The following is a 12,508-nucleotide window of genomic DNA, read 5'->3' as shown; positions in this document are numbered from 1 at the left end:
TACAGACACACTACATCTATCGGATCTAATTGTCCACATTGATTGTTACATCTTCAAAGTCCTAAAATAATAATGCATGGCATTGGAGGCATATTGGCATGGTAAGAGAATTGGCTCATTTGGATAAGGAGTTCTTTTTCAGGTTGGCGACCTGCAACCCAACTTCCACAGGGATTGGTGCTGGACTGCAATTATACAATTATATTAATAACTTGGAGGAAGGAAGCAAATGTGCTTCCTTCCTCCAAGTTATTAATATAATTGTATAATTGCAGCAAAATCTGCAGATGACAAAAAAAAAAGTCAGTTTACAAGAGGGATACAAACAATTTACAGGAAGATACTGATAAATTAAGTGAGTGGGCAAAAAGTTGACAAATGGAGAAAAACGTGAGGAAAATGTGAAGTTATTCATTTTGGAAGGGAGAACAGCAGAACATTTCTTTTGAACGAAGAAAAACCTCAAAAATCTGCACTGCGACAGGACTTGGGGCCACTTGCGTATTTAACACAGTTAGCAAGCAGGTAATCAGGAAAGCTAATAAAATGTTGGTCCTTATTTCAACAGGGTTGGAGTACAAGTAGTGACGACATACTGCAACTGCACAAGATGATGACGAGACATCTGGAGTACAGTGAGCAGTATTGAAATGATTTTCTATAAATTACTACTACATCAATTACTATTTCCACACTTTCGCATTCTTAACGGAAGTCCAGATAAAATGTATAAACAAAAATACCTAGATGTGTAATATTCAATTAGGAGACACACTGCAACTTAAGTACTTTGGATCTGTCTTCACTAAGGAGAACACAAATAATGTTCGAAATGCAAGGACGGAGAGGGTCAAGCAAGGAGGAGGAACTGAAGGAAATGTTTATTAATTAAGAAATGGTACTGGGGACATTGATGGGTTTAAAACCCGCTAAGTTCCTAGGGTTTGATGCTCTGCATCCCAGTGTACTTAAGGAAGTGGCTCTAGAAATAGCAGACACATTGGTGACTATTGTCCAGCATTCTATAGACTCTGGAAGAGTTCCAATGGATTGGAGGGTAGCTAAAATACTCCCAACATTTTAAAAGGGAAAGAAGATGGGAAATTATAGGGTGGTTAGGTGACATCGGTGGTGGGGAAAATGCTTGAGTCAATTATTAAGAACATTATAACTGACAATTTGGAAAGCAGTAACAGGAATGTTCCAAGTCAGCAAAGATTCACTAAAGGGAAATCATACTTGCCAAATCGATTTTTAAGGATCTGACCGGTAGAGAGGACAAGGGTGAGTCAGTGGATGCTGTGCATCTGGACTTCCAAAAAGCTTTTGACAAGGTCTCACACAAAAGATTAGTAAGCAAAATTAAAGCTCATTGTATTGGAGGTAATGCATTGACGTGGACAGAGAACTAGTTGGCAAACAAGAAGCAGAGAGCTGGAATAAACAGGTCCTTTTCAGAGTGGCAGGCAGTGATGAGTGGTGTACTGCAGGTTTCAGTGCTGTTACCCCAGCTATTCACAGCATACATTAACAATTTGGACGAAGGCATTGAATGTTTCCAAATTTACAGACAACACTAAGATGGGTAGCAGCGTGTGCTGTGAGGAAGATGCTAAGAGGCTGTAGGTGACTTGGACAGTCTGGCTGAGTGGGCAAATATTTGGCAAGTGCAATCTTATGTGATAAATGTGAGGTTATCTACATTGGTGGCAAAAACATGAAGGCAGATTATTATCCAAATGGTGGCAGTTTAAGAAAAGGAGAGATGCAACGAGACCCAAGTGTCATGGTGGAACAGTCACTGAATGCTAGCGTGCAGGTGCAGCAGACGGTGAGGAAAGCTAAAGCATCGTTGGGTTTCATAGCAAAAGGATTTGGGTATAAGAGTAGGGAAGTCTTGCTACAGTTGTACAGGGCCTCAGTGAGGCACACCTTGAGTAGTGTGTGCAGTTTTGGTCTCCTAGCCCAAGGTAGGAAATTCTGGCTATTAAGGGAGTACAGCAAAGGTTCACTAGACTGATTTCCGAGATGGCAAGACTGACATATGAAAGTGGGCTGGATCTACTGGGCTTGTACTCACTGGAATTTAGAAGAGTTTGGAGGGGGGGGGGGGGGGGGGTGGGGGAGGTGGCTGACAGCCCTCACGGCTAAATGGATCAAGGAGTATGGAGAGAAAACAGGAATGGGATACTAAAATTGCACGATCAGCCATGATCATATTGAATGACGATGCAGGTTCGAAGCGCTGAAATAGCCCACTGCTGAACTATTTTCTATGTTTTTAAAAGAAGCAAATTTCATTGAAGCCAATAAAATAGGCATCTGTTCTGTATATTAAACTATCCCCAATTTACTAGTTATATTTTACATATATTCCACAAACACATTTCATACACCACTGTCTGAAATACTCCCAAAAGCAATTACCACAGAGATTATGGCAGGTATTGTAACTTGCAATATGTGACTAATGTTGTCCCGCAAGTTTTGAAAACTCTACTATTCGGTGTATTTATTACCAATTTCTATGATGAATCAGAAAGCATGCACCCAAATGGCTCATAACACAAAGATTAATAGCACTGTAAGAAACTTCGACGCAAATATAAAATTACAAAGATTATGATGAAATCAAAGGTTTGTTTGAAGTTTTCAAGCTATTGAGGAGGAGATAGTGTAGGTGGAGAAACCTTTATGGGCATCATTTGAGAAGCCATCTCTCACTGGCCAGAGGGCAGTTAGTAGTCAGCCATATTACTGTGATCAGTAAAACTATAGAGTATTCCAGGTGTGATCTTAACAATGTCTTATAAAACCAAAGAATAAGTTCCCTATTCTTGCATTCAATTTTCCCTGTAATATACGATAACTTCTACCAGTTTTCTTGAAGCTAACTTATCCTGACATAGTGGAGAGTATGCCATCACGCTCCTGATTTGTGCCTCATAGTTGGTGAAATAATCATAGTTTTACTGAGCCTTTGACTTGATCTTGTAGCCGCAGTATTGAGATAGTCGATTCAATAGGTTTGTTAACGATGGCCCCCAGGATGTTGATGACACTGTGTTTAGCAATGGTAATTCCATTCAATGTCAAAAGGGAGGTGGCAAACTCTCTCAAGTTGCAGATCATCATCACCTGGCTTGGTGCTACAAATGTTAGTTTTCACATAATAGCTCAAGCCTAAATGCTGATTCAGATTTTGCAGTGATAAGCATGGATAATGTTTCAATCTCTGAAGAATGTAATTTAATGTAATGATGGATGAAAGTTAGGAAGAGATCAACATAATTTTAATTTCCGACTTGTCAATTTTAAATTCAAGACTGATAGCATTCTGTTAGACAGTCATTAAGGAATATGGGACATGGGCAGGTTATGTGGAATTAGGCTGCTGATTTGTCATGATAGATGAAGGGTGAAGTAACGTATGCTTAAAACACATTTGCAATATAAGTTAAAATATATAAAATTAGGAAGGATAATTTTGCCTGTTCTTTTCTCCAACTTCAAAAGTAATTAGTCTCTGCCCAGTGTGCTGAGCCATGTAATTATCACTCTAGACAAACTCCTAATGATAAGCAGATCAAGATTAACCCAAGGTTGCAGCTATTTCATCCAGTTATCGTCCCCCGAAGTGGAAATCTGAGCAGTATGCTTAAAGGATATGTCAATCTAAACATCCGAACAACGTCCCAAAATACAGATTGCAGGAGTCAGGTGATATATACACATTTAAGACACTTGAAAGTACACATCTGATTACCTCAACAGATAATGGATCTGAAGAATTCTGAATTGCTTCATACAAATCTACACCATCTTGAAGCATCATGATCCGTTGGTCACTTAACTTCTCCACTTTGTGTTCTCTGCTTTTCTTTTTGTCAACTTTAAAACAGAATATTTTACATATTTAACTATTTTAATTGATATTTATTCTTAAAAATCAAGGAACAAATTACATTTTAGCAATCAAGAATGTAAAATAATCAAACAGAAGATGCTGGAAATACTGTACGCCAGAGAAACATTGTGGAAACAGAAACAGTTAACTTTCGAAAATTAATTTACAAGATGTTGGTGTCACTGGCTAGGCCAGCATGTCTTGCCCACCCCTAGTTGCCCACGGAGCAGTTAAAAGTCAAGTGTATTACGATGGGTCTGGAGTCACATGTATGCCCAACCAGGAAAAGATGGCACAGATTTCCTTCTGTAAAAGGCATTAGTCAGCCAGATAAACTTTTTTTTCCCCCTCTGATAACAACAGCTTCATTATCAGACTGTAGTCTTTTTTTTATGAAATTCAATTTCCACTATCTGTCATGGTAGGCTTTGAACCTGGGCCCCCCCCCCAAACATTACCCGAGTCTCTGGGTTAATAGTCTTGCAATAATACCAATAGGCCATTGCTTCCCCTTATCAGACTGATAATGTTCAGTTTCTGCTCCTCTCAATACCTACCAAAATCTAAATTTGAGTATAGCCTACGTATCTTCTTCAGAGTTCAGCGTTACCACCCAAACTGCTGACCATAAACATGTTGGAGGTTCACTACTGACCAAAAAGATAACTGAATCAGCTACACATGCTGAGATTATAAGAGCTCAAGATGACTGAGTTCTTGACTTCCCAAAGTGTTTCTTGTCTACAAAGCAGATATTAGCAGTGTGATGGAATCTTCACCATTTGTTTGGATGAGTGAAGTTCCACAAACACTAAAGGTGCTTGATACTCACCAGCCTAAAAGCAGCCCACTCAAATCTGCAGCCCTTATACTCCCTTAAATATTCAATCTATACTATTGATGCATTACAGCTACATGCAAAACATCTACAGGGTACAATCTTACAATTTGAACTATCTCCATTTCATAACAAGGACAAGGAAAGCGGGTTGTACGTGCACTGTTATCTTCAAGCTACACACCATCCTGATGTATTACTGCTCCTTCTTTGTCAGTGAATTAAAGTTCTGGAACTCCTTACTGATCAGCACATTCACCATGCATAGATGCAAGAGATTAATTGTAGAGGTGAGCTGAGAATGGCATTCTCGATATCAAAGCCACATTCAAACAAATATGGCATCAAGTAGCCCCAGCAGATTTGAAATCAATGAGAATCAGGAAGATTGGATTTATACTTAGCACAAAATGTATTTATTGAACGCCATCATCTCAAACTAAGACATCACTGCAGGAGTTCTTTAGGGTAGTGTCCTAGGCCCAACCGTCTTCAGATGCTTCAATAACCTTCCCACCATCATAATGTCAGAAATGGGGATGCTCGAAGATGATGCACCATGTTCAAGACCATTCATGAATCTTCAGATACTGAAGTAGTCTGTGTTGATGTGCAGCAAGTCCTGGGCAATACCCAGACATGGGCTGATAAATTGCAAGCAACATTTGGCAATACACAATTCCCAGGGAATGACCATCTTCAATTTGACAGTAGGCAACTGATGCCGCTTGACGTGCATTGACATTGCCATAGCTAAATGACCCGCTATTAACTTCCTAAGATATCATAGACCTGAAGCTGTATTGGAACAGCTACATAAATACCATGACTACATGAGCAGTTCAAAACTTAGGACTCCTGCAGTAAGTAACTCACCTCCCATCTCTCCAATGCGTGTCCATCATCTAATGGCACAAGCCACTACTGGTGCTACTCCAACACTACCCAAGAAGCTCATCATCATCTAGGAAAACATAGCTTGCTTGACTGACACCCCAAATACCACTTTCAAAAGTCACTCCCTTCACCACTGATGCACAATAATATCACCTATAATATGTACTACTGTAATTTACCCAGACTTCTGTGACAGCACCTGCAGCTTCTACCACCTAAGGGAGCAGAAGCATGGGAATGCCACCATGTTCAAGTTCCCCAATAAGACACATCCTCTTCCCCCACCCCCAACTAACTTGAAAGTATATAGTCATACCTTCAGTGGAGCTAAAATTCCTGAAATTTCTTTCCTGACACAGAACTGTAGGTGCCCCTACGCTCCAAGGAATGAACTAGATCAAAACGACTAATCAGTCTTCTGTGGGACAATTAGGAATTGTCAATATATGATGAGAAAGCCAGAGCTGGCCACATCCCAGTGAATTTAAAGCCTCATGGACCTCAGTTTGAGAACATGCTTCAGCATCACTTTCCACAATGCTGGCATTGCCAGTAACATGCACATCCCTTGAATAAGTAAAAGTTTATGAATATTAGAGTATTGGTCTTTAAAGTGACACAGCTTCAGATAGGTACTCATACTTTAGACACCAGATTTATCAGGCATTGTGCCCTATTGTAAGACTAAAAATGATAACATGGTCTCGCACAGAAGGCCAATTGCCTATTATTTCAACATAAGAGACAACATCAAAAATATAATCGTAATCCAGAAAATTTAATCTTCAAAATTAAAAAAAATTAAAAATCTAATTACCACAGTTTGTAATAATTTGAAAGAGCTAAAAAGTGTGGAACAAAATTCAACTGTCATTATATTAATTAAAACTAGACCTGTTATTTTCAAAGATATCTTTTTAGACGTTGTGTTCTGATTACCTCCATATCGTTCTTGCAGTTCAGCTTCAGTGTCGGCATACAACAGTTCCAACTTTCTCTGCTGATTTTCATAATGTATCTGAGCCTCTCGTTCTTCAGCCCGTTCATTCCGAAATACATACGTTCCGTTGGATTTCTTTTCCATCCACTGAAGAAAAATGCATTTCTCATCAGAAATACAAACTAGACAACAGAAAATGCATTGTGCATTGGCTGAGCAAAACTCTGGATTCACAGTAGGCAGCAATTGCTGAACTAAAATTTATTTATTAGAGTGGTACTGGAAATGCACAACAGGTTAGGTAGCATCCAAGGAACAGGAAAATCGATGTTTTGGGCAGGAGCCCTTCATCAGAAATGCATTCCATTCACAATGAAGGGCTCCTGCCCGAAACGTCGATTTTCCTGTTCCTCGGCCGCTGCGTGACCTGCTGTACTTTTCCAGCACCACTCTAATCTCCAGCATCTGCAGTCTTCATGTTCGCCTAAATTTATTTATACCTCCCCAAAGAGGGCAGAAGCGAGGATGGTATAACAAAATGCTCTGCTATATAATATTACATTCCCTCCTGACTGTAAGTTATGTACCATTTTACATTATGTTTTAATATTAAAAGTTCCCAGCATACAATAAAACTAAACCAACATCACCAGTACAAATAAATTGGCAGGTTGCATCAATGATTTTACAGTAATCTCAATCGAAACAGATAGTGATTTAGGAAAACTTTGCATGTAAAAATAAATGATTTTCCCTTACTATTATTATTTGTTGAACAAAAATACAATTTGACAAGAAACCGTGACAAGAATGATATTTCAATTTTTCCTTCGAGCATACCTTTAATTTACCTATTTAGGTATATCCTTTCATTTCTATTAGCTTGATACTGCTCTCTCAACATTTCTGACTGTTAAAACCATTTGACCCTTCAAGCTTGCTCCACTACTCAATACAATCATGGCTGATCAGCCAACTTAGAACCCTGTTCCCACTTTCTCCTCATAATTTATGATTCTTTTAATCCGAAGAACGATAACAAAATAAAATATAGGAACAAGGAGGCTGCTCTTCAAATGCATGCTAAACAGCAGAAGCAAGATGACACAAAGCCAAGGAATCACACAATCAATGGGACATTTAATTATAACATGCTGTTGTGAATGGTAGAGGACAACTAAAAACTAATGGGAAGAGAAGCAGGCTCCATCAATATCCCTACTCTCATCAATGGTAGAATTCAGTGTAAAACACAAGTATTTCAGCTATTCTCATCTTGGCATTCTTGTGTGATCTCCACCATTACAGATCAAAAGCAAATTTAGTGCCCATATCTTCAGTACCTCCAAGTCATTTATATACATTGGAAGAAGTTGAGACCTCAACATTCACTCCATTGTGCACAACTCCCATTTTAACTTGACAACCAGAAAAAGACCCAGTTTTTTTTCAACAATATCCAGTAGGTCAGTCAATGTACTATTCATGAATATTAATGTACCATTTTATCAAATGCCTTCTGGACATGTGAGGACAGCACATCCACAAGGCTATACATCATTATAGCCTTCTATCCACAGCATGTTACTTCTTCAAAGAACTTCAGTAAGTTGATTAAACATGGCTTCTCTTCCACAAAATCAAGTTGACACTGTTTGATTACCTTGAACTTAAATGACTTGCTATAAACTCTTTAATAATAGCTTCATACTATTTTCCTATGACAGATTTTAAAATAACTGGCCTGTAGTTTCCTAATTTGTGTCCTTTCCACTTTTGAATACAGGAATTGCATTGCTATTTCCCAACCTGACAGAACATTCCAGATTCAAGGAGATTTTGGATAACAAAAGTCAACACAACACCTATTCACCATTTTTTTTAAAAAGGCCCTCACACAGCAATAACCAGTCCTCTGATACCCAGTTGGGGTTCCATCAGAACCTCTTGGTGCCTTACCTCATTATAGCCTTGTTGCAAGTTTAGACAACAAAGCTACATGAAAGAGATGAGGGGGGCAAATGATTGCTTTGGACATCAAAGTAGCCCATGACTATGTGGGGTTCAATACAGTTCCAGCAAGATTAAAATCAATGGGAAGTAAGGAGAAAATTTTTTATCAGTTGAATTATAAAAGACAATATTTGTGACTGTTGGAGGCCAAGCATCTCAGCACAGGATAACCGCTGAAGTTGTAGCTTCATGTAGGGCCCAAGGCCTAATTATTTTCAGCTGCTTCAATGATCTCATCTTCATAAGATTAGAAGTAGGGATGACCACTGATGCATGCGCAGCATTTAGAGTCATGCACATTTCTTCAGTTACTGAAGCATTCTATGCCTGCATGCAGCAAATCCTTGCCAAATAACATCCATACATCACAACTTGCAGGCAATGCCCATTTCAAGCAAGAGATTTCTCTGCATTTCCTCTTCACGTTGGGAGGAATCATTGGAGATTCTATTAACTATCAATTCCATGGAGAACACCATATCAGAAACTCAAGTGGACCATCCCTCTAAATACAGTGAACACAAGAGATCAAAGGTTGAGAATTGTGCAATGAACAACTCCATTCCCAATTCCTCAAGCGTGTCCACCAGAGGTCAGGAGTTTGATGGAATAGCTCCCATTTGCCAGGATGAATGTTGTCCTAGAGATAGTAAATGAGATTGACATTATTTCAGACAATAACAGCCTGCTTGACCCGATACCCAGGCCACCATCTTAAACATTCATTCCCTCAAAATGCACATCAATGCAGCAGTGTGCCATTTACAAGATACAATGCACCAATTTGAGGTCGCTTCATCAACATATTCCAAATCTGTACCTTTCACCACCTAGAATAAGGACAACTAATGAATGGGAATGCCACCACAACAATTTGTTATTTATACCAACAATGTGTGATACTCATACTAAAGCAGCGTTTTTAATAATACATTTAAAATTGCTATTTTGACACTATTTTATCCCATTCTGAATGAGGTTGCACAAGTTACAGACCGAGCTCAAAACAATTGGACAATCAGAAGAATATACACTACTGCTCTAAGTGAAGTGCAGTTTTCTCCACAAAAAAAAACTGATTGAATCATCAGGGATAAATAATTAATTGGAATGAATAATATGTGACATTCACCTCAAACCTAGAAAGGCCAAATAGATTGGAATCAATTAGATTTATCCCTACTCAACATAAACTGATTCCTTCAACCCTATCAGTACAGCAATCCATGTACCACACATTATGAAATACAGACTGAACGGCATGTTGCACTACCCACCACACTTTGCCCCTAATCTCCAGAAATAGGCACCAATCATGCCCATAACATGCACTGTTCCCAAATGCTCCATTCCAGATAGCCAGAGGCGAGGAAAGAACTCTTACACATTCTAAACGTTCACTTCCTAACCAATAACTGCAACACAACACTACTTTTCGTCATTTATATAAATGATTTGGATGTGAGCATAAGAGGTATTGTTGTAAGTTTGCAAATGACACCAAAACTGGAGGTGTATGGACAGCAAAGAAGGTTACTTCTGATTACAACAGGATCTTGATATGATGGGCTAATGGGCTGAGGACTGGCAGATGGAGCTTAATTTGGATTAATGCAAAGTGCTGCATTTTGGAAAAGCAAATCAGAGCAGGACTTACACACTTAATGGTAAGTTACTAGGGAGTATTACTGAACAAAGAGACCTTGGAGTGCACGTTCATAGTTCCTTGAGAGTTGAGTCGCAGGTAGATAGGATAGTGAAGGCAGCATTTGGTATGCTTTCCTTTACTGGTCAGAGTATTAAGTACAGGAGTTGGGAGGTCATGTTGTGGCTGAACAGGACATTCGTTAGGCCACTTTTGGAATATTGCGTACAAAAATTCTGGTCTCCTTCCTATTAGAAGGATGTTGTGAAACTTGAAAGGATTCGGAAAAGATTTAGAAGAATGTCGCCAGGATTGCAGGATTTGAGCTATAGGGAAAGGTTGAATAGGCTAGGGCTGTTTTCCCTGGAGCATCGGAGGCTAAGGGGTGACCTTATAGAGGTTTATAAAATTATGAGGGGCATGGATAGGATAAATAGACAAGGTCTTTTCCCTGGGTGGGGGAGTCCAGAACTAGAGGGCATAGGTTAAGGATGAAGGGGAAAGATATAAAAGAGACCTAAGGGGCAACTTTTTCATGCTAAGGGTGATATGTGTATGGAATGAGCTGCCAGAGGAAGTGGTGGAGGCTGGCACAATTGCAGCATTTAAAAGGCATCAGGATGGGTACATGAACAGAAAGGGTTAGAGTGATAGCAAATGGGACTAGATTAGGTTAGGATATCCATGGACGAGTTGGACCAAAGGGTCTGTTTCTGTGCTGTACATCTCTATGACTCTAAGTGAATTCTCTGATAATATCTGCTTCAAGTACAATACAATTAATACTAACACACATTGCCAAAAAAAAAGCACTCCTCTCCTAAGCAATTTATCAAAATGTATACAGTGATATCTAATAATATTATTTGATAAGTCTTCATCTACAAAAAAATTTTACTAATCTTGTGTAATCTTCCATACCTGCATAGGGTAAACTCGAACAACAATTACATCAACACAACCAACCATTCCACCTTCATTAAACAGAGAAGATATTGGTAATGGGAAAGGTCGAGGATCACGGTGAAATCCTAGCTTAGCATACCATCGAGCTGATCTGGTACCATTGGCTGAAATCTAAATCAGAAAACATGGATTATTATATTGAAATTTTAATTAAGCAAAGTCACCATAGTCCCAGAGGACCAGAGCGCTGCTTTCTCATTAGAGAAACACGACAGGTGGCGGTTTAACCGGAGGGTGACCATGCCTCAGGCAAAGGGCGGAGAACCTTCTTGGGTAACCTCAGCAGATATGGAACCTTTGCTCTCAGCACCACTCTGTGTCACAAACCAGTCATTCAGATAGCTGACTAAACGGACCGATTCGGATTTTACGCACAATAGTTCAGTTTTACTTATTGACATTATTTTAAAAGATCATATAGGCAAACTGATTTATTTGTCAAAATTTATTTCATAAGGTGTAATGATGAATAAAATTACCTTGCTCACAGGTAGTCAACTTAATCACATGTTCTATCATATCATACCATTGGTATTTAGCCACCGTTTGCTCCATTGTAATTTAGTTGGCATTTGCATGCAAGGACAATTCATTATCGTCTGGAAATATTCTAAAGCAATGAATGCGGAATATCATATTCAAACGTTGGAGATTTGTAGTATGCTTTACAACTACAGAGAAGGGAAACAGGACACCCTGGAGTCACAGTACTAGCAGATAGAAGATCTATGAATTGTGACGGTGTACCTTTTTTAGGAAATGTGGAAGATAAAAATTGATGTGCATTGGTTAGACTAAGTGGCCTGTTAAATGCTGTACAACATCTTTCAGCAGACGTTATGTGAAAGGAAGATGGTGGTGTAGCAGTAACGTTACTGGAATAGAAATCCAGAGGCTACTACAGACAATGGTTCAAATCTTAACATTGCAGCTTGTGATAACAATCAATAACGATGGTCATAAAACCAAAGCTGTATTTTATTTTTTTTTAAATCCTTCTTGCTTACTAATGTCTTCATTAGGAAGGAAATCTGCTATCCTTACCTGGTCCAGCCAACATGAGACTGACTCTTAACTGCCCTGGGAAAGAGCCAAGCAAGCCATTCAGTTCAAGGGCAATTAGAGATGGACAACAAATGTTGGCCTTGCTAGTAACAGGAAAGCAAAAAGAAACAAACAAAAGAATGTACCACTAACATTGCTTATCAATTTAATGAAATTCCCTAGCAATATTCATACGATGAGCTTTCTCCCTGGGATTTGGATGACTAACAAAACAAGTGTGTTGGGAGTCCATACCAT

General features: G+C 39.0%; 1 protein-coding gene across 1 annotated transcript in view; it reads right to left on the bottom strand.

Annotated features, from left to right (window-relative positions):
* Window positions 1–12,508, bottom strand: part of brca2 (BRCA2 DNA repair associated) — a 137,183-nt gene that overhangs the window by 40,235 nt on the left and 84,440 nt on the right. Inside the window, exons 19-21 of the mRNA XM_087988225.1 lie at window positions 11,162–11,317; window positions 6,582–6,729; window positions 3,767–3,891 (exon numbers count right to left, since the gene is read on the bottom strand). Of these exons, the coding sequence (XP_087844351.1) occupies window positions 3,767–3,891; window positions 6,582–6,729; window positions 11,162–11,317 (429 nt within the window). The remainder of the gene's footprint in view (window positions 1–3,766; window positions 3,892–6,581; window positions 6,730–11,161; window positions 11,318–12,508) is intronic.

The sequence above is a fragment of the Chiloscyllium plagiosum genome, unplaced genomic scaffold (genome assembly GCF_037043375.1).
Source record: "Chiloscyllium plagiosum isolate Xiang-an unplaced genomic scaffold, Cpla_swu_hap1 HiC_scaffold_6, whole genome shotgun sequence".
In the NCBI taxonomy this organism is placed as follows: domain Eukaryota; kingdom Metazoa; phylum Chordata; class Chondrichthyes; order Orectolobiformes; family Hemiscylliidae; genus Chiloscyllium; species Chiloscyllium plagiosum.
Note: the sequence above shows the minus strand (reverse complement) of the source record. Positions and strands in the feature narration are given on the sequence as shown.